The sequence below is a fragment of the Saccopteryx bilineata genome, chromosome 6 (genome assembly GCF_036850765.1).
Source record: "Saccopteryx bilineata isolate mSacBil1 chromosome 6, mSacBil1_pri_phased_curated, whole genome shotgun sequence".
Lineage (NCBI taxonomy): Eukaryota > Metazoa > Chordata > Mammalia > Chiroptera > Emballonuridae > Saccopteryx > Saccopteryx bilineata.
The window spans coordinates 210,700,262-210,727,344 of NC_089495.1; the positions used below are offsets into that span (position 1 = coordinate 210,700,262).

Here is a 27,083-nt window from a genome sequence, read left to right on the forward strand (position 1 = left end):
AGTGCGTGGTGACCAGCAGGGGCACTAGCTGGGCCGGGAGAGGCGTTGAGGTCCCTAGTGCGTGGTGACCAGCAGGGGCACTAGCTGGGCCGGAAGAGGTGTGGAGGTCCTTAGTGCGTGGTGACCAGCAGGGGCTCTAGCTGGGCCGGGAGAGGCGTGGAGGTCCCTAGTGCGTGGTGACCAGCAGGGGCACTAGCTGGGCCGGGAGAGGTGTGGAGGTCCTTAGTGCGTGGTGACCAGCAGGGGCTCTAGCTGGGCCAGGAGAGGCGTGGAGGTCCTTAGTGTGTGGTGACCAGCAGGGGCACTAGCTGGGCCGGGAGAGGCGTTGAGGTCCCTAGTGCGTGGTGACCAGCAGGGGCTCTAGCTGGGCCAGGAGAGGCGTGGAGGCCCCCATAGGAGTGGGGAGAATCTGGGAAAGTTCTCGGCGGCTCCTTCAGGGGCTTCCAGCTGGGGACTGGCAGGTGGCAGGGAGCTGTGCTGTGTGCAGGCAGCCCCTGGGGGGGGGGCTTCAGGAAGATGTACTGGCTGGTAGTGTCCAGTCCTCCTGAGGGTCAGAGGGAATGAAGACAGGTGACGCCCTTGAGGGGCTCTCCATGAGTGGGTGGTTCCTGAAGCCCTGTGTCCCCGAGGATAGAGGACTGAGCTGAGCAGGTGAAGGAGAGGAAGGAGGAGCTCACCACCTGGGAGGGGCGGGGACAAGGCCGCGTAGGGAAGGGCCGGCCTGGCCTGCATGTGACCAGAGGAGGGCTGGGGCCAGTGGTGCTGGAGTCTGTCACCGGCTCTGCTGTCACACGTCACAACCTGAGCTGCAGGCAGCGGCCGAGGTTCAGGGGAGGCAGCCCTGCCCAGAGCTGAGCTCTCGGGCTGGTGCTGGCTGGAGCCCAGTGTGCTCCACGTGCGGCCGGCTGAGCCGCTGCCCTGTCTCCTGCAGTGGTGGAACCCAGCGCTGCCAGCTCCGGGACCTGCAGCTCCGCCTTCGCAGGCTGGGAGGTGCACACACGGGGCATGGGCTCCCGGCTCCTCGCCAAGATGGGCTATGAGTTTGGCAAGGGTGAGTGAGTGGGTGCCCCGGGGAGGGCGGAGCTGCCGCAGCATGGTGGGGGGCCCAGCAGCAGCGCCAGCCCCCTGTCCCCCAGGTCTGGGCCGACACTCGGACGGTCGGGTGGAGCCCATCCACACTGTGGTGCTACCTCGAGGGAAGTCGCTGGACCAGTGTGCGGAGATCCTGCAGAAGAGGACCAAGGGCGGCAAGGCTGGCACCAGCAGGCCCGCAAAGTGCCGGGGCAGGGGGGGTGGGCCTGGAGGCCGCCCGCCCCCGCGGAGCGTGTTTGACTTTCTGAACGAGAAGCTGCAGGGCCAGGCTCCGGGGGCCCTGGGGGCAGGGGCGGCCGCCCCGGGGAGGCGCAGCGGCAAGGAGCTCTACCACGCCAGCAAGAGCGCCAAGAGGGCCCTGAGCCTGCGGCTCCTCCAGACCGAGGGGAAGATTGAGCAGGCCCAGCGGGACATCCGAGGCATCCAGGAGGCCCTCGCCCGCAACACTGGCCGGTACGCGTGGGGCTGGACCTGGGGCGGGGCGGGCCCTGGGGCGGCCGTGCTTCTGCCCCCGCCCAGGGCACCCAGCCCACAGGTCACACGTGGGAGGCCACCCTTGGCCTGAGGACAGTGGGCTGAGTCTGAGGGGGGTCTGGATGGTGGGAGATGCCTGGGGCGTTGTGGCAGTGGCCTGGGAGCCTACGCTGAGTGGCGGCCTCTCTCTAGGCACAGCGTGACAGTGGCCCAGCTGCAGGAGAAGCTGGCAGGAGCCCAGCAGCAGCTGGGGCAGCTCCGGGCCCAGGAGGCAGGCCTGCAGAGGGAGCAGAGGAAGGCGGACACCCACAAGAAGATGACCGAATTCTAGAGCCCGACATGCGCCATGGACGAGACTCGGGGCCCCGGCTCCCAGCTGCCCTCAGGGAGCCCGACGTGCGCCATGGACGGGACTCGGGGCCCCGGCTCCCAGCTGCCCTCAGGGAGCCCCGCTGCTGCCCAGGGACCAGGGGCCTCCAGAGAGGGGCCAGCTGCTGCAGGACAGCCCCCTCCGTCAGCCCTTCTGCCGGCCAAGGATGTGTGAACACCGCTGAGTGGAGATGGAGTGCGGGGTCACGGACTGATGCTCACGTGGCCGGGGAGCCCACTGGCCAGTGTCCACTCATCAAGGACATTAAAGTGATTTTGTTGCAGTGTCTTTTAGTGCTGGCTCGGCTGGCTGTGTCCGTGGGGAGAGGGGACTATGGGCTGGGCCAGAGGAGTCCTGACAGAGCCCAGAGGCAGAGAGCCTGGGGGACTGTCATTCTCCCTGGCCTCCCAGATGGGTCCCCATTGGGACATGATGGGAGGGGAGTGGCCATCACAGAGAGCTGTTAATGGGGTAGGAGGGCCTGGCAGGGTGGGCTTGGGAGTCCAAGAGCCTGGATTCAGCCCCAGTGGCTGGTGGCCACAAGACCACCCAGTCCCCGTGCTGTGCCTGTCCCCTCACCAGCATGTGCCACCTCCTCGTGGGTGGAGACAAGTTAGGCTCTCAAACCTGCGGGCTCGTAGCTCACGCCCACTGGTATCATCCAGACCTCAGGCAGGGGCTGCAGGGGGGGTGAGACTGCGGGGGCAGCGGCAGCAGCTCTGGGGGTTGTGACGCGCCCTGACGCACAGGCAGGAAGTGAGAGGGAGCTTCACCTCGGGCTGGAGCCACACAAAGGCACCACTCCTCAAGGTGCCCGAGCCGCCCCAGACAGGGCTGAGGAGGTGTCCCTGCGCCCATGGCCTTGGTAAGTGCCTGCTCTGGCCTCCGGCCTGGCCAGCTCTCCACGCCCCCTGGTGTCCTCCTGAGAGCAGCTGAGGACGGGTCTGGGAGGACTGGGCCCTTCCAAGGTAGAGCACTGGGACGTGGGCTGTGACCAGGTCAGGGCCCTGGGACCTCGTGTGGGAAGCCGACTCCCTGGGTCCGTGTGCCTGGACTAACAGGCTGTGCAATGGTGGTGGACCCCCAGCCCCCGCAGCCCCAGGAAGGAGACAGGCCCCACAGCAGGGATGAGGGAGTGGAGAGGTGGAGGGACCATCAGTGCCCAAAGCAGCCCCTATCTGCCTGCTGAGGGTCCGTGTGCCTGGACTAACGGGCTGTGCAATGGTGGTGGACCCCCAGCCCCTGCAGCCCCAGGAAGGAGACAGGCCCCACAGCAGGGATGAGGGACTGGAGAGGTGGAGGAACCATCAGTGCCCAAAGCAGCCCCTATCTGCCTGCTGAGGGTCCGTGTGCCTGGACTAACGGGCTGTGCAATGGTGGTGGACCCCCAGCCCCTGCAGCCCCAGGAAGGAGACAGGCCCCACAGCAGGGATGAGGGACTGGAGAGGTGGAGGGACCATCAGTGCCCAAAGCAGCCCCTATCTGCCTGCTGACCCCGCCTTTCCAGCTCCTCAGTGGGCCAGGCTCTGTAGTGAATGACTAGGGACCTCACCTGAGACAGAGGCCATGCCTGGGCACAGCGTGGCTGCAGGGAGTCTGTGCCTGTGGCTTGCAGGCTCAGGGATGTGACCTCAGAGGCCTCCCCACTTCTCAAGTTTGGGCCACAGTGACCACAGTGAGGCCTCGGCCAGGCCCCCACTGGCCCTCCTCTATGGTCATGTGGGTCACCTTTGCCACTCGGGTGTTCCTGGAGGCCAGGAAGAGCGCACAGCCTCACACCTCTGACCGGCGCCCCAGCCAGAGGAGGTGGGAGGTGGGCGCTGAAGCAGTGTCTTTTTGGCCTCTGTAGGAAGGAGGGGCTGCTGAGTGTTGGGGTTTCCTGTGTGCTGAGTCAGAGTGCCCAAGGGCGGGAGACCGCCCAGCAGTGTGAGGCACAGTAGGGGGGCTGCAGGTGGGTGCTTAGTCCTTCAGTCAGCCCCCCCACCCCTGTCTTCTGCCCTCAGGCAGGTCCAGGGCTTCGCAGGATGGGGCTGCTGATGTCATCGGCCCCTCCTGCCCTCTGGGTCCTAGGGTGCCTCACCCTGCTCTTCGGGCTGTGGGTGCTCTGCACAGCCTGCCACAGGTATGTCCCTCCCTTGCCTGGGTTCTATGTGGAGCCTGGCTCAGCGCTGTGGCCAGAGGGGGCGGGGCTCCAGGCTGGTCCTCCTTGACAAGAGGTGGACACCTCTGCCCCCATCTCGGCTTCCCTGGCCTGACGACCCTCTTGCCCCCAGGAAGCGGGCGCAGAGGCATAGGGCCGGGCTGCAGGGTACTGTGATGCCAACAGAAGCGGTGAGTGCCAGGCTTTCCCTGGGGCCAGGGCAGGGTCAGCAGGGGACTGACCTGCCTTCCTTGCCCCCAGTCACTGCTGAGAAGACCCCATCTCTGCATCCTCAGCAAGTCGGACACTAGGCTGCACGAGCTGCACAGGGGCCCAAATGTCCACACAGGTGAGCCCAGCTGGGAGTGGCAGGGCTGTGGGCGGGGCTTCTGCACCACAACCTCCAACAGGCTGCAGTCCGATTCCCTCTGCCCCAACTGACCTCTGCTCTGACCCCTGCCCCAGCCCCTCGGCCTGCCAGCATGGATCTCCTGCTCCCACAATGTCTGGAGGTGTCCAGAGGCACCACTGAGCCCCCAGCTGCCTTCTCACACCGCGAACTGCCTCAGACTTCACCTGCTACCGCCACTGCCCAGCCCTCCATGGGCCCCGAGGCCACCTATTCCAACGTGGGGCTGGCTGCCATCCCCAGGGCCTGCCTGGCAGCCAGCCCTGTGGTATGGACAGGGGCACGGCTGACCAGTAGCTGTGCCAGACCTGGGCCTGAGGCCAGACCAGTGGTGGCTGAGTATGCTTGCATTCGAAAGATCAAGGGAACAGATCCGGGGCCCCAAGGTCTGGAGAAGGGGAAGGTCCAGGGGACCCCTGCCACTCAGGTAAGGTGAAGGGCTTGGCGTGGGCTAGGGGAGGCTGGGGGATCCCTGGCAGAGGGGATGGTGCTGACTCCTCCCTGGGTTGGCTTCCCCTCTCCAGGTGGACATCCTGTACTCCAGGGTCAGCAAGCCTAAAAGGAGAGACCCAGGACCTCCCAGAGACCAGCCGGACCCAAAAGGCAGGACAGCGATTCTGACTCTGGGGCAGAACCGGACCTATGAGGCCCTTCCACTTAGGGGCCTGAGCACAGACAACTGTCCCTTAGAAAACGTGTATGAGAGCATCCAGGAGATGGAGGCCCCTGAATGCCGGCAGACCCCCAGCTCTAGCTAACAGACTGGACGTGTGACGGTCTCCTGCCCCTGCCCTCAGCCCCTCAGCCTACCCAAGGGTTTCCAACCCTCCCCCTGCCCTGAGCACCCAAATACAGCTGTTCCTTCTTCCAGCGTGGGGCCCGACCCCTTCTTCCCTCCAGTCCCCCACACAGCTAGCTGGCAGCTTGTGAGGTCCTTGGGATCCTGGCTGCCCTGGCCTCTCCAGCCGGCGTCTTAATAAATCCCCATAGCAGGGAGGATGAACACAGCGCGCCTCACAGCCTTCTCTTCTTGAAAACCTGACGGGTTTGGGGCGATTGTCTGGAAGGAGTAAAAACATCCCCTTACCTCGGGGACAGGCTCCCTCCCTCCTGGGGTGCCTGGGCCCTGACACGCAGGCAGTGTGGGGAGAGGGGCCAGATTAGGGGTGGTGTCCCCAGGCCGGGTCGGTTCTAGAGAGGGCGCAGCCGGCCGGCAGGGTGGCCGCCCGGGGTCGGACTTGGACCCTGAACGCCGAGGGAGGGCTCGGGCCACCCAGCCCAGGGGTTACATAAGGGGTGGGGGAGGTGGGCAGCCGAGCGTTAAAGAATAACCTGCTCCGGAGAAGCCCGCCGAGGAGACGCGGCCCCTTCCCCGATCTGGCAACTCCGCGCACCGGCACCCCGAGAGGAAGCTGGCCCTCTGCACCAGCGGAAGCGCGCGGGTCGCGGCTCAGCAGAGGCCAAGGGACCGACAGGCGGGCGGGGGCCGAGAGCGGGGGCCCCCTCTCGCGGCCAGCGCGGGAGCGACGGGCCGGGGGCGGGGGCCTCGGTGGGCGTGGCCTGGGAGCGCGAGCCAATGGGAGCGCGGCCTTCCGGGCCACAGTCCACCTCGGAATGTTGATACGGCGCGCGGACCAATAGGTGCATGCAGGGGGCGGGGACAAACGGAGGGGGGCGGGCCCGGCTGCAGCTTCGGGGCAGAGCGGCGCGGGTGGCTGCCGGTCCAGGGCGGGGGTCGGCGGCCCGGCCAGCCCGGCCCGGCCCGGGGCCGCGTCCCAAGCGTCCGGCCTCGCCTCTGCAGCCTCGGCGCCCGGCCTGCAGGCCATGGAGGCCGAGCGCCCCCCGGCGCCTGGTCCGGGCTGCAGGCACCCCTCACCCCGAGCTGCCGGCCCAGAACCCGCGGCCGCGCCCGTGTCGGTGCTCGCGCCGCCGCAGGTACCGGGCGCCGGGGACGGGCGCCAGAGTGCGCTCGCCGTAAAGATGGCGTCGGGGCTACACAAACTTCGGGCTCCGGGGGGCGGGGCGGTGGCCCGTGTGTGTTCGTGGGTCCGCGAGACCGGGCCGCCGGGGCCGCTTCCCGCCGCGCCGCGCCGGGGGCGGGGCCGGGGGCGGGGCGCGCCGGCCGCAGCCGGTTTGCGGGTAACGAGCGGATCCGGCTGGGGGCTGGGGGCCCCGTGTTGCTGCCTCGGCTGAGCACGCCCTGTCCGCAGGGCCCTCCCGTGGGCGGCGACTTGGCGGGCTTGGAGTTCGCGCCCCCGCAGGATCCAGAGCCACGGGCCCCGGGGACGAGGGCGGGGGCGGCCGCGGGGCCCCCGACGCCGTCGGCGCACATTCCGGTGCCAGCGCACAGGTGAGCCGCGCGCCAGGCCGAAGTGGGCGTGCGTACACGTGCGTCCTGGTGTGCAGGTGTGGTGGGTGGGGTGCGTGCGCGAGCCTTCCCAACACCCCCATGGGGTCCCCGGTGCGGGGCAGGTCAGAGTCCCGAACTGAGTTTGTGGCCACTCCTCTGGAAGAGTTGAGTAGAAATGATCAGGGTGTTAGTTTCTCTTGTTCCCCCTTAAACCCTGGGACCAGAGCTCTGCTGGGAGGGGGCCGCTGCCAGTCTGTGCTGTAGAGGCTGCGTTGCCGGAGTGAGGTCCACTGCCTAGGGATCCTGGGACTTCTGACCACCATCTCCCCAGCCCCACCATGAAACCCTCTAGGGTGCCAGACACCCTGGGCTGGCTGTGCAGCCAGGGGCGGGCTCTGGCCCGGCCCGCTGGGGCCTGGGGACCGGCTTGTGCTTGGAGCTGTTTCCCCTGGCTGCTGCTGACTGCTGGCTGCTATCCGCTCCCTGCCCCCCCCCCCCACGCCTGGCCCTAGGCCCACAGCTGCTGTTGCGCAACCCGGGTTAATGTGTGATTGGGGGAGGGCTGGGCCTCTTGTGCCCTGTCCAACCCGTGGGGCCTCACCCCTGTCCAGCACTAGGGTCTGTAGGAGACACCTTGGAACGCAGCCCAGGCTGTAGATGACTCAAGCTTCATTCAGGGAGACCCCAGCCCAGGCCTTGCTCCGGGTGGTTCCTGGAGATCTGGGCTCTGCAACCTGAGCTGGGGGCGGAGCTGGGCCTGCTGCCTAGCCCAGGCCTTGAGTGCCTGGAGTGAGGGAGCCTAGTGCGCACATACACGTGCCCAGGCCTGCACGTGTATGCCTGGCCGGGGGAGGGGTCTGGAGTACTTGCTGGGCCCCATCTGCCCTACCTACCCTCCACCCCCAACCTCTTCTCTAGAGCCCCCCAAGGAAAAGCCCGGCTGGATGAGGTCATGGCTGCAGCAGCCCTCACAAGCCTGTCCACCAGCCCCCTCCTGCTCGGGCCCCCAGCTGCAGCCTTCAGCACAGGTAAGACTTAGAGACCTGACATAGGGTAGGGATAGAGACAGAGCCCAGGGCCAGTGGTCCTCCAGGACTTTAAAAGGTTGGTCAAGCAGAACCCCTTCACCTGGAACACCACCTTCTAAACACGGACATCAGGACTCCCAGTGCCCGGGGTCTGCAGGCCCCTGTGATCACCTGTCCACCTCCGTCTGGCTGGCCAGGCATCTCCCATTTATCCTTCCCTATTCTAGGGAGGCTAGTCCCTATGCAGCCGTGGCCAGCCCCTCCTGGTCACAACCTCCTCCGAGAGTCTGTGGACTCACAAAACCTACCTGTGAACAGGCCAACGCTCAGAGTTCAGGGGGCTCACCGCTGAGCAGCCTGAAACCGCTGGAGTCCGGACACTGGCCTGGCATGTCCCCGCAGAGCCCAGCTTGGAGCCTTGGTCTGAAACCCTGGTGCAGCCACCAGGCAGTTACGGCAGCAGCGGCAGTGGGGACTGGGGATGGGACCCAGTCAGCGAGCAGTCCTCCCCGTCCACCCCATCGCCCCCACTGACCCTGGAGGCAGCCCATTTCCTGTTCGGGGAGCCTGCCCCTCGGAAGAGGAAGGTGAGCCTGGGCGCACTGGTCAGGGTGGGGTGGACACAGACCTCCGAGAGAGGTAGCCGAGCCTGACGGCTGGTTCTTGTCGCCCAGAGCGCGGTGCAGGTCCTGTTCCAGTGCCTGTGGAAGCGCTGTGGGAAGGTGCTGAGCACGGCCTCGGGGATGCAGAGACACATCCGCCTGGCGCACCTGGGGTGCGTGGTGCTGGGGACGTGGGGGCTGGGGCAGGCCCTGTGGGGGGAAGGTGCTGAGCACGGCCTCGGGGATGCAGGGACACATCCGCCCGGCGCACCTGGGGTGCGTGGTGCTGGGGGCGTGCGTGGTGCTGGGGGCGTGGGGGTCGGGGCAGGCCCTGTGGGGGGAAGGTGCTGAGCACGGCCTCGGGAATGCAGGGACACATCCGCCTGGCGCACCTGGTATGCGTGGTGCTGGGGGTGTGCGTGGTGCTGGGGGCGTGGGGGTCGGGGCAGGCCCTGTGGGGGGAAGGTGCTGAGCACGGCCTCGGGGATTCAGAGACCCATCCGCCTGGCGCACCTGGGGTGCGTGGTGCTGGGGGCAGTGCGTGGTGCTGGGGGCGTGCGTGGTGCTGGGGGCGTGGGGGTCGGGGCAGGCCCTGTGGGGGGAAGGTGCTGAGCACGGCCTCGGGGATTCAGAGACCCATCCGCCTGGCGCACCTGGGGTGCGTGGTGCTGGGGGCGTGCGTGGTGCTGGGGGCGTGCGTGGTGCTGGGGGCGTGCGTGGTGCTGGGGGCGTGCGTGGTGCTGGGGGCGTGAGTGGTTCTGGGGGCGTGCGTGGTGCTGGGGGCGTGCATGGTGCTGGGTGCGTGGGGGTTGGGGCAGGCCCTGTGGGCCAGCACTCTCAGCTCCCACCTGCTCTGACCCAGCAGGCGGCAGGCAGAACCAGAGCAGAGCGATGGCGAGGAGGACTTCTACTACACGGAGCTGGACATTGGTCTGGAGATGCTGACCGATGGTCTGTCCAGCCTGACCCCGATGTCCCCCACAGCCTCCCCGCCGCCCCCTTTCCCCCACCTGGAGCTGCCGGAGCCCCCGGCCCTGTCCAGCCTGCTGCATCCCCTGGACTTGTCCCCGCCGCAGGTGCTGAGCTCTGCGGTGCCCCCCCAGGTGTGCCACAGTGACCACTCCTACCAGGTACGTGAGGTGACAGGCAGCAGCTGGAGCTGGGTCCCAGGGTGCTCTGGAGGGAAGCAAGACCACAGCTGTGTCTCCTTGCAGGGCTGCCTGGCACCCAACCGGCTGCAGCCACAGCCTAGCACAGTCAGGGCCTGCGTGCCAGCCCTGCCCTCCAAGCTTGGTGCCAACCTGAGGTGCGTGTGTGTGTGTGTGTGTGTGTGTGTGTGTGTGTAGGGGCTGGCGGCAGGTGGGGAGGGTCCCAGCCCAATGGCACTCCATGCCCCCCACTGTGTGTGCCCCTAGGAAGCCCCGAGGTGATGCCAAGAAGTGCCGGAAAGTGTACGGCATGGAGCACCGCGACCTTTGGTGCACGGCCTGCCGCTGGAAGAAGGCTTGTCAGCGCTTCCTGGACTGAGCCCCCTCCCCTCCAGGTTCTTAAAGGAGAAAAGAAGCTGCCCCCCACCCCCCGGCCTGGGGCCTCTCTTAGCCACAGGGCCTACTTTTTCATGGGGGAAGGGGTGTCAGTGACCCCGGACCCCCAGAGGTGGCAGAGGGTCCCACCACTCAAAGTGCCTCTGAAGAAACCAGCCTTTTGCACTAAAGCCACACCAGGGTTCCCAGGGGTGGCTGCCCTCCCTGATTGTCCACGAACTCCGTCAAGGGTGCTGAAGGGCCTGACTTCAAGGCCATGTGGGAGCCAGGCCGGGATGCACTTTGAGGGTGGTCGGGAGGGGCCTCCCCCGCTGCACTTAACCTGATGGTTCAAGGACCCTGGGGCTGACATTTGTACCATGTTTGCAAAGCTCAGGTGTCTTACGTCTGGGCTGCGCCAGGCGAGGAGAAAAATTAAAGATTTGGGTTTTTTTTTTCAGAAGCTGTGTCTGCCTCCTGGGGTGGGGGAAGGTCATGGAACCGGGGACCCTGCCATGGGTGTGGTTGGTGGATGGGCAGGCCCAGGAGGCCCGCAACTGGCCGGCCACATGGGGCTGGGGTCACTCTGGTCACATCCACCCAGTCTGGGGCTAGAGGAGGGGACCCTGTCTGAAACACACACAAGGCATCTGCTTGAGCAGCAATTTCCCAATTTATTGAAAGTGATCGCTTTGCAAGAATGTCTAAACTAATCCCGTCACAGAAAGGAAACCCACAGGCAGGCCCGAGCCCAGGCAGACAAGAAATCGCAAGACCACTAGAGAAGGTACTGTTTACCTGTCCTATGGCTACAGAGAAGCAGACAAAAGCTCCGATTTCCCACCCACTGACGAGGAAACCTCCTCCCCCAAATAGTTAACACATCTGCAATACAAACACAGTTTTATAATAATTAATATAAAGTCAATATAATATAGATTTTTCCTGGGGGGAAAAAATCAACAATCTTCAAACACTGCCCCCCCCCTTTTTTTTTTACTGTTTGTTTTTGTTGACAGGTTGAAAGCATGTTGGAAAAATAAATATTTAGAAAAAGCACACACACAGCACCCTCACTACAAAGTCGTTCTAAAAGGGCTGCATACAAAACACACAATATAGGGCCTAAAAAAAAAAAACATTAACCATTAAGTATGGCTTTTAAAGAGCTGCACATGTCACAGAATGAGCGAAAATAAGATGATATTTCATCATATTGCAAAAAAGTTCCAGTTTTTGCCTTTTCTCTTTTTTTTTCTTTTTTCTTTTTTTAATAAAGGAAGATGTGCAAAGTTGGGAGCAGTAGCTGTGTCTTTTGAATCAAGGTCCCTATGGAGTCCTGGCAGTGTCATGACCCTTTCCCAAAACCCAGGGTCCGAATGCACAACACACCCCTGGTCAGGATCCAGAGCTTCATACAAAAGTCTGTGGGTGCCCCGCCCTGCCCCGCCCCCGCCCCCACCGGACTCACCACCCAGCGGACTTTTCCCGCTTGGGTGTTGCCAACACCAAAATGCAGACAGACACAAATGGAAAAGTACAAAGTGTGAAATGTCATCTACACAGTTTTTCCTCTTCATTCAAAAAAATATTTATTAGTTAAAACATTGATTTGGGGAAGAAGAAGAAAAACCAGTCACATAAAAAAAAAAAAAAAAACAAAACTGTGACGCACATCATTCCCTCTGCACCCCAGAGAGGAGGCGATATGTTCCTCTCCGTCCTGCAACACAGTGAACCTGCCGCCGGCAAACACCGGGGACTCGGTGGGGCGGGAAGCGGGCCCTTGGCTTTCCAGTACAGTGTTGATTTTAAGAAAGAAAATGCCCCTGTGGCACGGACAGGGAACCCCCTCCCCCCCAAAAAAAGGTCAGCAGGGGCAGAGAGCAGGTCAAGGAAGAGCAAGAGGTCCTGAGTCTGACTGTGAAGGCGGAGGCGGCCCGGGCACGGGCAGGTCGGCCTGAGAGTCGGGGCCAGTACAAACCCAGAGACACTTGTTGGCAGCAAAGGTTGGTTTCCAAATGCACTTTATAGGAAAGTAGGTCTGTTTCAGAAAAGGAGCTAGAAAGTGAAGGGAGGTACAGGCTCTGAGAGCCCCAGGGTAGGGGGCCCCGCCGGGCCTCACTGGTGACAGGTGGGAAGCGTGTTCGCAAGGCCCCCCGCACAGCCTGGCCCACCCTCCCCAGGAAAGAGCGGGCAGCGTGGAGGGCTCCACGTGTTTGGGGCAACCTTGGCTCTTTCTCGGAAGGATGCCAGTGTTGAGGAGCTCACAGCGTCCCTGGGTGAGGGAGGTGCTCAAGAGCTCCCTAGTCTAACCAATAGAAACAGTGGCTGATTTTACTTTTTTTAAATAAATAAATGAAAGCAAAAAAGCGGGGGCTTCTCCCCTGGGCGGGACTGCAAGGAGCGCACCACACTCCATGCACCCACTCTGGCCAGCCAAGGTCCCGCACCCCTCAGCAGGGAGGCTGGTGCCCTCAGAGGGCACAGTAACGTACGTGAGGGTATGTGGGGTATTCCACCCAGAAAGAATAGATGTGACCCACTTACAAAAAAAAAACTTGGTAAAAGCCGCTCAGCTCAGAGTCTGTGGGAAAAGGGGGGAAAACCACGGCTTCCATACGGCATATGGCACCCGTGGGTCCTCACGGGGGGGGCGGGGGGCGCGGGCACGAGGCGGCGGCGGGCGGTGCCCAAGCCAGCGAGGTGAGTGAGAGGTGGAATGTCTCGGTCACAGAGTGGAGTCAGAATAGGAGGGCGGTGCTGGCCAGCGGGCAGTGGCAGCGCAGGAGCGAAGCCTTTGCTTCCCACTCCGGAAACAGGAGAACGGGTTGCGGGCGGGCTTGACACGACAGTGAGAGGACCCCGAGGCAAGGAAGGGAGGGAGACAGCCCCTCCAGTGAGAAACAAGGACGCCAGACAAAAGAACTCTCTACTTAAAAAGTTTGGTTACCCATTGGGGAGGCGTGAGCAGCGCTCGGCCTCCAGTGTTAGCAGCAACGCAGGCAAGCCCCCAAGGTGGGTGCGACGGGCGGGCAGAGCCACGGGACGGGGCCGCCCCGGGTTCCCCAAGGAAGTGCACAGAGTACAAAGAGCGGGACTCCTGCAGGGAGCCCCGAGCCACCCACAGTCTCCCCCAGAAGTTAGCACCTGGGAGCCCTCGGCCCCAGCCGGGCTTCTGAAGCTGTTTCGTGTTGAGCACCAAAGCCCAGAGGCAGTAGGGCTGCAGGGCTTTCTGTACATTGGACCTGGTTCTACAGGTGGCCCCAGGGACAGCGGAGCCTCAAAGGCAAAGGGCTAGAGGCAGTGACCCGGCTGCGGGGAAGGGGACAGAGCAGGGGTGGGTAGACTGGAGTCCTGGCCACCATGGGGTGGGTGCAGGACTCATCCCTCGGACCTGTGACCTCAGGGCCACACTCGACGCCCAAACAGTGCTGACCCTGGCCTGGCCGCTATGCCGTCTTGTGCCACACAGGCCACCTAGATGCTCCTCACGATAGGCACCTGTTAGGGACCTTCGATTTGCCCCCGAAGACGACAGGTGGCAACTCACCCTGCACCCCATCAACTCCGTGTCCAGTCCCAGAGCCCACGCTGCTGGGGCCGCATCTGCTTCTGAGATCACAGGGCTGGATCTCCGTGTTTGTCTGGGGGGCAGGAGCAGAATAAAGTGGGGCCCGGAGGAGGGGCTGCAGGGGTCAGATGGCCCCGCCCCAGGCAAGGGAGACCCCTAAGCACGCACACACAGGTGAGGGGGTGGCACTGCCACCACCCCAGCGCCCAGCCCAGGGGCCTAGGAGATCCAGGCGAAGTCCTTGTCGGGCCCCCCCGAGGGGCTGCGGGGCCCCCGCGGCGAGTCCTCCTCGTCCTTGTCCTCCCCCAGCAGCGTGTCCTCCGGGGCCAGGCCCACATCGTCCTCGTCCTCGCCCAGCTCCTCCTCGCCCTCCCCTCGGGGGTCCTCGGGGTCCTCCAGGTAGGGCCCGTCGCCGGCGAAGAGCTCAGGGGAGCCCTCGGCCCCGCCACCGTCCAGCGCCCCGGCCACGCCGCGGCCCGCACAGTCGGCGCACACGCCGTGGCGACGGGAGCCATGCTTGATGCCCACGCTGGCGGCTGACATGAACACGCGGCTGCACAGCTTGCACACGTACTTCTTGTCCTTGCTGTGCACCTGCGGGGACAGGGCGGGCAGTGAGGGGGCAGTCTGAACCAACGGTGCCCTGCTGGAGACAAGGTCCGGAGGGCTGTCTCCTTCCTCTCTGCTCGCCAACACCGCCGGACCCACGGGTCACTGTACTGGATGCTCCTCGACCTCCCACCTCGGTGGTACCCCCGCTGTCCTCTCACCATGTCCACTGACAAAACCCTAAACCAGGGGTCCCCAAACTTTTTACATAGGGGCCAGTTCACTGTCCGTCAGATCGTTGGAGGGCCGGACTATTAAAAAAAACTATGAACAAATCCCTATGCACACTGCACATATCTTATTTTAAAGAAAAAAAACAAAACAGGAACAAATACAATATTTAAAAAATAAAGAACAAGTAAATTTAAATCAACAAACTGACCAGTATTTCAATGGGAACTATGCTCCTCTCACTGACCACCAATGAAAGAGGTGCCCCTTCGGGAGTGTAGCAAGGGCCGGATAAATGGCCTCAGGGGGCCGCATGTAGCCCGTGGGCCGTAGTTTGGGGACCCCTGCCCTAAACCATGAAGACCTGCCACGCCCATGTGTGCTGACCACCGACACCAGCAGGTGTGAGGCTGGTGGCTGGACCGGGGGTGGGATGTCTGCAGGGGGAGCCAGCCAAGACCCCTGGAGCTGGATGCTGCCCCCAAAGGCTCAGGGTTCTAGCAGTGGGGTCCCTGGAACCCTCCTGGGTCTCTTTATTTGTCTGATACATTTTAAATCCAGGGCTTCCTCGACCCTCCCACCACCCCCAACAACAGAACGAAAATTCAAGGCCCAAATTGTCGAGAAACGGTCTGGGGAGCAGGCACAGCTGGGCAGGACGGTGGGCAGGACAGGGCAGGGACACCGGCTGTGGGGGCACTGGAGCAACAAGGGCATTCCGGCCAGGACCAGATGGCTGGGCACTCGTCCATATGGACTAGTGGAAGGAGGGGGAAGGGAGGGATGCGGGCGCCATGGCAACCATGGCTCAGCTCCTGAGATGCCTGCTGGACGTGGGGACTCAGCCGCTTCCGTGGGGTCGGGGACCCTGGAGAAATTAAAGGGGAAGAGACAGATCCCCTCCTAAGAGGAAAACAAGCCCTCACATTTCAAACATATTTTCAGGGATCTGACCCTCCCCCGGAAGGCCATCTATAAACCCCAGGATAAGATTCCAAGGTGAGCTGGCAATGCAGACCCGGACCCTCTGATAGGATCAACGTTTACTGAATCATGAATGCGGTTTCGCTAAAGAAAAGATGTAGTTACTCTAAATATGTAAGGTGCCAGGTGGGGGGCTAGAGATATCGGGGGGGGGGGGAGACACTTTGTAAACTGTACGATTGTCTATGCGATACACCTGAAACTAATACAAAATAATACTGTTCGTAAACTGTAATTGAAAAAATAAAATTTAAGGGTTGTTTTTTTAAAAAAAAAAAAATTATTGTAAATGTTTCCAGGGAATGCCCAGTGAAACCAAGGCAGTGAGCTTTAAAATGCCACTAGTTGGAACCAATTACTTGTAACAGATGCAGGAATTCCTATTAAGTATCAAGCCACCTTTAGCCACAGCCGTTCTTTCCACCAGCGCTTATTTAAATGCCCCGTCCTCAGAGCTCCGCAAGCTAGGAGTTCGTTTCCTTTGACCCGTGTGAGGTACGTTCTGAGGGTCACTGGCTCACTCTAACTTTTTCTGCCAAATTATCTGAGCTTTCATTGAATCAAGATCATTAATTTTCATTTTCACACATCCAGGGTTTTGCTGTAAAGGATTTTTTCCAGCTTCTGACATAACTCGGCACAAATTCCTACATGTGTCTTTGCCATCCAGCCCCCAGGTGGACTTGCATGCATTTCAGTGGGATTATTTAGAAATGAATGTATCAAATGAGTGGGGAGAGGGAGGGGTTGTAGCAACCCATGTTACAACTTCCTCGCACTTGTTAGCATAAGGAACAAAAAGATACACTTCTCTCTTGTGAAGCACTGGCGGGAAGGAGCCTCTAGGGGGCGCTGTAGGGGAAGCAGAGAGGACAGGCGGCTGGAGAAGGGGGTTCTAATGCCAGGGTGCCCAGTGGACCTCTCCTGCTCCTTGGCCTGCTTGTGGGAAAATGGCTGGGAATTAGACTGTGGTCCTGAGACAAGTCTTTTGTGCGGACTTGGGAACACCGGGTCGGTCCTGCGGGTGCAGAACGCTGCCCTTGCAAACACAGAAAAGATTGTTTAAAGGAAAACAGTTGATCCCTATGGCCTTTTCCCTACATACCTGAAAGACATTAGTTAATTACCCTTCTATGCACCTGAACCCAGGCTCTGTTAATTTACCTAATAATGAGCAAAAGAGACCAATAAATTTGATGAGGCTGCAGAGATCCGGGCTCTCAGTCCTAGAGGCTGGGAGTCCCCTGGACCCCTCTTTCTCTGTGTGTTGTGTCTTGTGTGTTTTTGTTCTTCAATCCTGCAGCGCCTTCTTTTCATGCAGGCCCACGGCTGAGCTGGTCTCTGCACTTACTGACTTGCCCCTCCAGGTCCAGGCTGGACCCCACCGGGGGAGCAGGGGGGGCCGGGGACAGTGCAGGGCGCATCCACGCTGGGACGCTCACTGGTTGGGGCTCACAGTGCCAACTGGGGAGCACAGGCATCTCTCATGGTCATTTGGGCGGGGCCCCCACGCCCAGAGCTGTCTCCCCTCTAGCTTCTCCGACTTGACCTCAGGGGTCTCCCCTAGGTGTCTGTCCTATTTCCAAATGAGTATCCACATTGGGTTGGACATGCAAAGAGCTTGCTAAGGCTGCCTGGTGAGGAGGACAGGCTGGAGGGGCCAACAAGATCCCAGTCCTAATGGGACCCCAAGGAAGCTCTGCTCACTGCACTGACCAACACCCAAGGGCAAAGACCCTGTTTGCTCCAGTGGTCAGCCTGTCAGAGGTCAAGCCGTCTTGCCTCGACCCCCACCCCACCCCAGACTGCCACCCTTGTGTCACGGCACGCCTGGGCCACCCTTGCAGACTCCACACGGCCCCTCCAGACTGGCCTGGATGGCTCTGCCCTCCTGGTGGGTCTGCTCCTGACGGTCAACATGTCAGTGTGCCATGGATGTCCAGCCAAGCCTCTGTGCCCTACAGATGACTCTGGGCACCCCTGAGATTCTGGAGGGCAGAGCTGGGTGGGGGGATGTGGTGTTGAGTGGACCCCACATTGGGGCTTCCTGTGGCTGTCCAGCCCCTTCCTCCTCACCCCGCCTGCTGGGCCGCCCCCACGACGGCACCTGACCCCGCCCCCCCCGCCCCCGCCCCGCGCTCACCAGCGTGTGCCGCTTCATGTGCTCGCGCCGCGTGAACTTCTTCCCACAGATCTCGCAGGGGTAGGGCCGCTCGCCCGTGTGGGAGCGCATGTGGCGTTTGAGGATGCACTGGTGCATGGCTGAGAAGCTGCAGTAGGGACACTTGAACTTCTTCCTGATGACCGTGAACTCGTTGACTGAAAGACAGCAAGAGAGAGTCACCAATGACCCACGAGCCGGCCCCACACCGACTGTCCACCCAACCGGCTCCCCATCTGGTACAGGTTTGTCCCAGGGGCCAGATGGCCGGGCCACCGTGTCCGCTCCTCAGACACGGCCAACACCTTAGATGTCAGCGCCTAGAACACAGTGACAAGGACATATGCAATCGTAGCAGAAACACAGTATCTGCATGGGAGCCAGAGCCCTGAGCCCACCGCTCTGCTCGTGGACACGGCCCATGGCGCCCGGGGCCCGGCAGCCAGCTGCTCCCCCGCCATCGCCGTCCACTTCCGTGGGCCAGCGGCTCTGCACTGTGAATGCCCAGAGGGAAGGGGCCGCAGGGTCACATCAGTGAAGCACCCCGTGGACACAGCCGAGCGAGAGGCTGGGTCCACCCCAAACACGCAGCAAGTGCCGTGAGGAGCCTCTGCCTTGGGGAGGGGCTTGTCCTCCAACTTTCCACGTTCCAAGAAACCGCGCCGTGGTCCCGGAGGTCCCCCGGGCCAGCTCCACACCAGACGCAGCCGTGCCCCCGGGGGTGCCGCACTTCCCGTTTCAGGTAGTCTCTCGGTGGCCTGGGGTCCCAAGCATTAACCCCACCGCCCAGGGCCCCACTAGCCAGTGGAGCAGCCCAGACACCACAGCCAACACCTCCTGAACCTGCAGAGAGTCCCCCCAGCCCCCCAGAAACCCTAACCCTCCTGGGCCTCTCTGGGACGCCTACGACAAATCATGTGGTCCCACTTCTTCCTGTGCGAGGAGCCACGTGCTGGACACCTGTCCTCCAGCATCTGGACACAGCTGCCCAGGCCCTCAGCCGGCATCCGCACCCAGAGGACAGACCAAGGGTCAAGAACACTGAATACAGTCGAAGGTGATGGCCGGAATGAGTCCCACAGGAGGAGGCAGAGCCAGTCAGGCCAGGGTGGCCCCCTGCTGCTCCCTCAGATGCCTTGCATACGTCCACGCATGGCAGGCCCTGGCCACGGTCACAACCGCCCCTGAAGGTGTTCAGAGGGAGGCGCTCATGAGGGTAAATGCCACAGAGTCCCAGCCCAGGAGCATGGGGAGGGTTGGGATTGAGGTGACACAAAGCCCTGGGCCCTTCCCGGGGGGAAGCCTCCCAGCCACTGGAAGAATGACCACACCCCATCCCTGAGCCACCGCCACATCACAGAGGCCAGAACCCTTCACCACCATCTCCAGGAAGCAGGCTCCCATGGCCCCCAGCTCTATTCTGCTGCTCAGACCCAAGCCACAGCCACGTCGCCATGGAAACGGCACCAAACGGATGGCGCAGAGCAGGGACCCTGAGCACAGTGGCCCCTGAACATGCATCGGGGAGCTGGTCCTCACTGCAGCCCGTTCCTGAAACATGGCTACTCAAACACGGGGGAAACCTGAGTGCAACATTTTATTTTGCTTCTTCTTTTTTAATTTTATTCATTGATTTTAGAGAGAGAAGAAGGAAAAAAAGAGAGAAACATCAATTTATTGTTCTAATTATTTATGCATTCATTGGCTGATTCTTGTATGTGCCCTGACTGGGGATTAAACTCACAACATCGGCGTATTTCACGATGCTAACCAGCTGAGCTACCAGTCCAGAGCCATCTTTTTTTCTTTCTTTCTTTCTTTCTTTCTCTTTCTTTCTTTCCCTTTCTTTCTCTCTCTCTTTTTTTGACAGAGACAGAGAGAGAGTCAGAGAGAGGGACAGATAGGGACAGACAGACAGGAAGGGAGAGAGATGAGAAGCATCAATTCTTTGTTGCAGCTTCTTAGTTGTTCAATGATTGTTTTCTCATATGTGCCTTGACCGGGGGGGGGGGGGGCTACAGCAGACCGAATGACCCCTTGCTCAAGCCTTGGACTCAAGCCAGCAACCTTTGGGCCCAAGCCAGCAACCATGGGGTCATGACTATGACCCCACACTCAAGCCAGTGACCCCGTGCTCAAACTGGTGAGCTTGTGCTGAAGCCAGATGAGCCTGCACTCAAGCCAGTGACCTTGGGGTTTCGAACCTGGGTCTTCCATGTCCCAGTCTGACTGACGCTCTATCCACTGCGCCACTGCCTGGCCAGGCCATTTTCTTTCTTTCTTTCTTTCTTTCTTTCTTTCTTTCTTTCTTTCTTCCTTCCTTCCTTCCTTCCTTCCTTCCTTCCTTCCTTCCTTTCTTTCTTTCTCTTTCTTTCTCTCTCTCTCTCTCTCTCTCTCTCTCTTTCTTTCTTTCTTTCGTATTCTTCTGAAGTTGGAAACAGGGAGGCAGTCAGACAAATTCCCGCATGCGCCCGACCGGGATCCACCCGGCATGCCCACCAGGAGTGATGCTCTGTTGCATTCAGAGCCACTCTAGCGCCTGAGGCGGAGGCCACAGAGCCATCCTCAGCACCCGGGCCAACTTTGCTCCAGTGGAGCCTCGGCTGCGGCTGCAGGAGGGGAAGAGAGAGACAGAGAGGAAGGAGAGGGGGAGGGGTGGAGAAGCAGATGGGCGCTTCTCCTGTGTGCCCTGGCCGGGAATCAAACCCGGGACTCCGACATGCCAGGCCAACACTCTACCACTGAGCCAACTGGCCAGGGCTATTTTCTTTCTTAAAAGAAGCATCTATTTTCTCCCAAGTGTTCTCAAAGGGTAGCAAAATAATCGAGCAACCAGATTCCCGGGTTTTCCAGCACATGACAATGAGCCCATTCCGCCACGTCTGCCAGGGGCCCCGACCACACATGCACCCGGGAGCCCTCTGCCCTGGGGTCTCCTGCACTCGTGACAGTCACTGCACACCAGGGACACGCCTCCCAGGATGGCCGTGTTGTGCCCAGACCTGCCTGGTCAAGTAGGAACAGCATGAGTCTGCCGTCCTGTCTCCCCTTCAAGTTGTTACTGTCACGTATTCACTCTTCTTTGTGTTAAAAGCCCCCAAGACATAAGTGTTGCTCTAAATGTCAGTGGTCTAAACCACTTCCACTGGCCACACAGTTACTCCTGTGTCCTTCTTCCTCCCGTCAGTCCGTGCTTCCGTCCGGGGCACCTGCCTTCAGCCTCACGCTGTCGGTGCTTCTTGCCAACTGGCGATACATTCTTTCCTTTCGGTGTGTATGATCATTGATGTCTTTAGACAGCCCTGATTTCTGAAGGGCAGTTTTGCTGGGCACAGAATTCTAAGTTGGCAACTTTTTCCACAGCCCCCCATGACTACATTTATCCCTCGAGCTTCTGTAGTTGCTGTTGAAAAGTTAGCCATCGGTCTGTTACTCTGGAAGAAACGTTTTGTTTCGTTTCCTCTCCCTCTGGCTGCTTTTAAGATTTTTCTTTTTGTCTTTGGTTTTCAACAGTTCGACCGTAATGTGCCCAGATATTGGCTTTTTGTTGTTGCCATTGTTTTATTCTGGTCTTCACTCTGCTCTGGGCTTACAAAGCTTCCCGAAACCGTAGATGGACATCTTTCGTTGGCTCTGAAGAGTCTCAGCTGCTCTTTCCCTGGATTCTGCTCCTGCTCCGTGCTTTCTCCTCTGTGCTCTAGAACTCCAAGGACGCGTCCATTCCGTGTTCTCTCTGGGTTCCGTGCTCCTTTTTGCTGTTTTCTCCTTCTCTTCTCCTCTGAGCTTCACCGTGGGTGTTTCCCACTGCTCTGTCTCCCAGTTCACTTCACTCTGTCTCCTGTTGTTTCCAGACGGCTACTGAACTATTCAAGGAATCCTTCATTTCAGATATTGTATTTTCAGTTCCGGAATGTTCATGTCATTATTTTCTTTTATATAGATATATATATATTTCAACCCTCTTGAACGTCTCCATCTTTGAATCTACTCTGCTCACCGTTCCCTTGAACGCACTGGAAACGGATACCTTCAAGTCCTTGTCTGACAAGGACAGTGACGGTCTGCTTTTGCCGGTAGGATTTAGTCACTTGATTCTGTTATTTAGCATCTGTTCCCACTTTTATTGGCACAGAACGCTGTTCCTCTCAAAGGGCGTCTAAACAATCCAGCAACCAGACCTCCCAGGTTTCCAGAACAGGACCGTGAGACGTCCGCCAGGTCTGCCGGGGGCCCTGACTGTGCACGCCTCCAGGAGCCCTCTGCCCTGGGGTCTCCTGCCCCCACGACAGTCACTGCACTCCAGGGACACGCCTACCAGGATGACAGTGTCATGCCCAGGCCTGCATGGTCATCGGATGGACACTGAAAGGTCTTCACCAGGCCGCCTGCAGAGGGTTCAAAGTGACGGCTTTAAAGACACAAAAGGGACGTCTGGTCCCAGGTCCCAGCCGGTGAATCAGCCAGTGGGCAATGGGACCCGCCCCAGGCCGGTAGGCTGCAGCAGAGCACGGGCGGACACCTGTTCCCGCACAAAGGTACCCGGTTTCCGCGGCGCGTTTTCCTCGTGGGTCCTGCGCTGACTTCAGGGTAAAGCAGTCAGGACTCTGATTAAGTCCAGACAGGCGTGTGTGGGAGTGGCACCAGCCACCCAGAGTGCAGGAAGGACCCTGGCATCCCGCACAGGCCGGTGGCCCCGTGGAGACCCACCCAGGCGCCGGCTGCAGCCAAGTCCAGAGGAGACCTCCCCGCTCAGCCCGGGCCTCCAGGGCTCAGAAGGTGTCAACCTACAACGAGAGGCAGACCGGTTACAAGCCATCAGGACACAAGGAAATCAAGAAGGTTTTCAGAGCAGATTCGTTTTGTCACCCCTTACTTACCAGGTCCCTGTCCGGCCACCACAAGGACGACCTGTCACGTGTCTGGAAAGGAAGGCTACAATTAATTCTCAGCGAACGACGCTCGAAAATAAAAAATAAAAAAACTGCATTAACACAACAGCAACATGTCCACCCAAACTGTCCTGTTAGAAAGGATCGTAGTAGACTAACACTTAATTAATTCCAAAATCCGAAATATGTGGTTAAGCTCTTCCTAGACATTTATTTTTCCTCAGGGAGACAAAGGAACCTAACAGACCTTTCTTTCGATAAGAAACGGGGAGGACCTATCTGAGGTCCCCGAGTCGTGGGTCAGCGCGAGCCGCTGGCTCGAGAATCTGGCCTCCATAACCTGCTTCTTCCTGAGTCAGATGCTTATGGGGGGCGGGGGTAATTCTTCACAGGAGTATTTTCATTTAAGTATAAAACCAATTCAACTTCATACAGCAGGTTGCCACGAGTGTGAAACAGTTACTTAGTCGACCTGAGACTGAGTTTTCACTGTTCCCTGCGGAGCTGAGCATGGGGAGAGCTTGGCACACGGCTGGGCACATGAGCGCGCGGGTAGGACTCTACCTGGTGGGCCCTGTGCCAGACAGGTGATGGGGTGGCAGCCTCGTGTCTCACCTGGGACGGAGGCTGGCTCTCCTCGGCCTTGGCGTCCGGGCTAAGCAGAGGGTGGAGGGGCCGTTCTGCTAGCACACTCCCCCCTCCGTGTGACTTGGGCTGGCTCCAGGCCTTGGGAACACAGGAAATGAGCCTCAGCCACAGGAACAAGCAGCAGCTGGTGGGGCTTAGAAAGTTCCGGAAGCACCGTCCTTGACCTCCCCGTGGTGAGCAGAGTGCCACATGTGACAAAGCCTGGGTCTCACTGGAGGTGGGCATCTGGGTGGTGTTCTCAGCTTCCCTCATACAGGAGGAGTGGGTGCCAAGGCTCCACGTGGGACTCGTCCCGGGTGGGGGGCCTCTCTCCCAGAAGGCCGTGGCCCAGAAAGTCGGGACGTGTCACGAGGACTCGTGAGAAGTGGTCTGAGACACACATTTCCGTGTCCAGCTGGTTCTTCCTCTAACACTGGGCTCTCAACAAATGTCCTTCCGCAAGAAAGTGTTTAAAATCCCAGTGTCCATCCAGAACCTGGTGAAGACCCGGGTCCGTTTTGTTTTTTAATATATATAGAAGGGCAGGGAGAAAGAGAGAGAGAGAGAGGAATCTAGCTGTTCCTGTATGTGCCCTGACCGGGGATTGAACCAGCAACCTCTGCTTCTTTTTTTTTTATTTATTGATTTTTTTTTTAATTGATTTTTAGAGAGAGGGGAGAGAGAGAGAAGGGGGAGGAGCAGGAAGCATCAACTCCCATATGTGCCTTGACCAGGCAAGCCCAGGGTTTCGAACCGGCAACCTCAGTGTTCCAGGTCGACGCTTTATCCCACTGCGCCACCACAGGTCAGGCCCAACCTCTGCTTCTTAATGATAATTCAACCAATCAGGCCGTCGGCTAGGACTCAACTTTTATTTATTTATTTATAGAGAGAGGAAGGGAGAGAGAGGGGAGGGGGAAGAAGCATTCCCTTTTGTTCCACTCAGCCGTGCATTCACTGGTTGCCTTCCGTGTGTGCCCCTGGCCAGGGATCAAACCCACAACCTTGTCATTTTGGGACGATGCTCTGACTGAGCTAACTGGCCAGGACCCACTGTTCCTTTTTTTTTAAACACTGAGGAAACATTTCTCAAACCATGACTCAAACAAGATCTGTCCGCAGCTGCCCCCAGCACACGCCTGCCGGAGGTCTGAGCACCACGTCAGCGCCGGGGAGGCCCTGCAGCTCCTGGTCCAGGCCGAGTGCCCACCCACCATCACCGCCAGACTCTGTGAGTAGCCCTACCTCCCTAGGAAGAGCTCAGGGGACTTGGCACGTTTGCCCACCACAGTCAGGGCGGTGGGGAGGGACTCCCCCGTTTCCACAGACGGTATCAATGGGGCAACATGCCCACAACGGTCAGGTGATGCTTTCGACGTCGGGTGATCTCAGGGGCTGGGACGACCTCCAGCCCTACAAGACCCCCAGGCTCCCACACCCCCATGGGCTGGTTCTTCTGCAGTGTGTGATCCTGGGTCATCAGCCCAGGATCCGGGTCCCGACGGCACTCTTAGGGGCCCAGGAAGGCGACGCACGGGTCAGGGTCCCACCCGATCGCAGCACCCAAATGCGACTCCCAAGACAGGGGCGTGTTCTGAGCCACAAACCATGCTCTCCGTGGTTTCTAGTAAGTATTATCGACCAACGGGGAAGACGCTTGCCCCTGCCGAAAATGTTATAAAAGGGAGAGTCCAGTTAAACTGAATGGCGTGAAAATTACAGAAAGTCTTCCCATGGAGCGGCCACAGGTTAAAGGACGGTTTAGCAATGAAACCACTTGCTGAATACAGAACCCTGGAAACAAGGGCACTGTGGTAGAAGGTCCCAGAACCAGCCAGGAAGGACCTCTGAGCACCGGCTGCACAGTTAATGATTCCCTTCATCATCTGCAAGGACTGTCCTTTTCTTCTGCAAAACTGTCATGCAGTGTCCCCTCCAGGGCACCAGGCAGTGCAGGGTCAGATCCGGGACGCCCAGAGCACATTCTGCAGGGAAACACTGTCCACCCCTGTTCACCATCCACCCCACCGTCCACCTGCGCGAGGAGCAGGTTGGCCAGGCCTCCGCTGTGCTGTCAGTGGAGCCCGGCCTGAGGCCATTTTTTCCCTCTATGAACACATGCTCACGCCATCCTGGGCTCCCCAGGACCGCGGTCTGGAGGACACGGGTGAGGGTCCCCTACACACACAGCAGACCCTGCTGCGTCCACGAGTCACAGCCCCAACCCCTCCCCCATCAAGTCAAGGAGCCTGACCCTCACAACACCTTCGGTGGATCCCCAGAGGATGAGGACGGTGGGTCCAGAGACACACGCGGCAGAGGATGCAGGCCAGAGACCCCCTTCAGTGTGTGCTCGGGGAAGCTGACGTCTCTATTTTAGCATAAGCCAGAAAACAGGTAGCTTTTATGCAGAATGTCAGAAAACCATGTGTTACAATAAGCCGTGCCCAGCAGCTCCCGCTGCCTTGCCGCCTCGCTGCCCGCTGAACGCCGGAGCCCGCGTGCTGGGCGGGTATCGGGTCCGCCGCAGCCCAGGTCATCGGCCAACTCTGCCAACTTTTCACCTCTATCGACAGAAAACAAACAGGCGGGTTCTCACGAGAAAGGGGGTAAATTTAGAATATCAAAAGCAAGAACGTGACAGCATAATAGAAATAAGAAAATACTGCCCCCCACTCGCTGACCGCACCTGCCCCCCCACTCGCTGACCGCACCTGCCCCCCCCCACTCGCTGACTGTACCACCACACGTGGGAGGCGATGGGGTTTCCTTCCCCCAGCCCCCCTGAGCTGTGAGGACACGTGTGTGGCGGGACTCGCAGGCGTGTTTCACAGACACGAGGAGCGTGGAGGTGGCCGTCCTCGCTCCTACGCCAAGACAGATGAACTACGTGGCGAGCAGTTGGGCAGGTAGGCATGAGAAAGACTCGAACAGAAAACTCTGCCCAAAAGGCCCTGTTGGGGTCACTGCCCACCCCGTGACCTCACTCAGGTGTGAGACCCGGGGCCTCTGCCGGGGGTGGGGGTGGAGGCGAAGGCAGCTGGACACGAGATGGTAGAAAGAGCAACAAGTCACCCCCTTGCGCATCATTCTTGGTGACGAGGACAGATCAGCCACGCGGGGGCAGCACAGACTGGTGTCACCGTCCCGAGTCTGTAACAGACTGCCAGGAGCAGCTAGAAGGAGACAGGAGAGTGTCCAGGCCCACAGGGGACGCTGAGGGGCCATCAGCGTAGAGGGTGCTGGAGGCCCCAACCCCTCAACAGCCAAACATCTCCGGTGGGTCCCAAGCTGCCTTTCTTGTCACCCACAAAACCTGTCCAATCATCCCCTTGGCTGGAAGTCCAGCTGCCGATTGTCAATTCCAGAGGCCCAAATGCCCTGGGACAACCTTCTTTAACTGCCGCGGGGTTGGCACAAACCTGCCGAGTTCTGCCGAGATGGAGCTTTAATTTCGGAGGGGAAGGGAGTGATGTTCTGCCTCGTTTATCACACACACACTTGGCTTGGGTGTTCGACATTTTACAAACGCTATTTCGTTTTAAGTTCACGACAACCGTGTAAGAGAAGCCACCCCCACTTCTCAGGTGCAGAAAAGGGGGTCCGAACCTGCTTTGCTTGTGAAAAGCACACCCAACGCCACATAGTCCCCGGTCTTAATCACAGCCCCGTCCTCACCACGGACCCTGTCCGGCCTGGCAACGGCTCTTAATTCAGCAGGTGGAAATAAAGGAAGCATAAAGGTTATTTTCCAACTTCAGTCTTTATTAGCTGGGAGCAGTTCTCATCGCTCCAACACAAAACGTAAATATTTTAGTGCTCATGAAAACAAAGTTATAAAAATACTGATTTTTTTTTTAAGTGAAGATGAAAACAAAGGTATAAGTTCCCCAGTCCCAACATCCAGAGCACTGGTAGGTCCTTCCTTCAGCCCGAGGTGCTGTCTCACCCTGGTCTTACCTGGGCTCTACACCCAAGACACTCAGCCCCAGGGCCACCAGGGTGGGGCACCTTGCACCCCCTCCACACCCAGTGCCTCCCATTGGGGGTGTGTCCTCGTCCCTGACAGAGAACAATGGG

At 59.9% G+C, this 27,083-nt stretch overlaps 4 protein-coding genes across 6 annotated transcripts in view; 3 read left to right on the forward strand and 1 right to left on the reverse strand.

Moving 5' to 3' along the window:
- The window catches only part of ZGPAT (zinc finger CCCH-type and G-patch domain containing), an 18,637-nt gene extending 16,413 nt beyond the window's left edge, over positions 1 to 2,224 (forward strand). For all 3 annotated transcript variants that reach the window (XM_066236296.1, XM_066236294.1, XM_066236293.1), the window contains exons 5-7: positions 932 to 1,051; positions 1,137 to 1,545; positions 1,759 to 2,224. In XM_066236296.1, the coding sequence (XP_066092393.1) occupies positions 932 to 1,051; positions 1,137 to 1,545; positions 1,759 to 1,897 (668 nt within the window). In that variant the 3' untranslated portion in view covers positions 1,898 to 2,224. The remainder of the gene's footprint in view (positions 1 to 931; positions 1,052 to 1,136; positions 1,546 to 1,758) is intronic.
- A 126-nt stretch (positions 2,225 to 2,350) lies between these two features.
- Positions 2,351 to 5,492, forward strand: LIME1 (Lck interacting transmembrane adaptor 1). The gene is made up of 6 exons (XM_066236302.1): positions 2,351 to 2,801; positions 3,940 to 4,058; positions 4,210 to 4,267; positions 4,338 to 4,425; positions 4,542 to 4,912; positions 5,010 to 5,492. Exons 1-6 carry the CDS (start codon positions 2,793 to 2,795, stop codon positions 5,241 to 5,243), a joined length of 879 nt encoding a protein of 292 aa, XP_066092399.1. The 5' UTR covers positions 2,351 to 2,792; the 3' UTR covers positions 5,244 to 5,492.
- A 670-nt stretch (positions 5,493 to 6,162) lies between these two features.
- SLC2A4RG (SLC2A4 regulator) lies at positions 6,163 to 10,446 on the forward strand. Its single transcript, XM_066236297.1, has 8 exons — positions 6,163 to 6,420; positions 6,696 to 6,835; positions 7,754 to 7,863; positions 8,266 to 8,450; positions 8,538 to 8,638; positions 9,331 to 9,595; positions 9,680 to 9,771; positions 9,881 to 10,446. Exons 1-8 carry the CDS (start codon positions 6,310 to 6,312, stop codon positions 9,990 to 9,992), a joined length of 1,116 nt encoding a protein of 371 aa, XP_066092394.1. The 5' UTR covers positions 6,163 to 6,309; the 3' UTR covers positions 9,993 to 10,446.
- A 1,022-nt stretch (positions 10,447 to 11,468) lies between these two features.
- Positions 11,469 to 27,083, reverse strand: part of ZBTB46 (zinc finger and BTB domain containing 46) — a 48,887-nt gene continuing 33,272 nt past the window's right edge. The window contains exons 4-5 of the mRNA XM_066236433.1: positions 17,470 to 17,645; positions 11,469 to 14,156 (exon numbers count right to left, since the gene is read on the reverse strand). Of these exons, the coding sequence (XP_066092530.1) occupies positions 13,782 to 14,156; positions 17,470 to 17,645 (551 nt within the window). The 3' untranslated portion in view covers positions 11,469 to 13,781. The remainder of the gene's footprint in view (positions 14,157 to 17,469; positions 17,646 to 27,083) is intronic.

Bases quoted from the DNA above. Each gene is read 5' to 3' on its own strand.
- LIME1 (XM_066236302.1), top strand. The intron at 4,059-4,209 runs GTATGTCCCTCC...TCTTGCCCCCAG, and splicing joins CTCTGCACAGCCTGCCACAG to GAAGCGGGCGCAGAGGCATA. The intron at 4,913-5,009 runs GTAAGGTGAAGG...TCCCCTCTCCAG, and splicing joins AGGGGACCCCTGCCACTCAG to GTGGACATCCTGTACTCCAG.
- SLC2A4RG (XM_066236297.1), top strand. From the start codon at position 6,310: ATGGAGGCCGAGCGCCCCCCGGCGCCTGGTCCGGGCTGCAGGCACCCC. The intron at 6,836-7,753 runs GTGAGCCGCGCG...CCTCTTCTCTAG, and splicing joins ATTCCGGTGCCAGCGCACAG to AGCCCCCCAAGGAAAAGCCC. The intron at 7,864-8,265 runs GTAAGACTTAGA...ATGTCCCCGCAG, and splicing joins AGCTGCAGCCTTCAGCACAG to AGCCCAGCTTGGAGCCTTGG.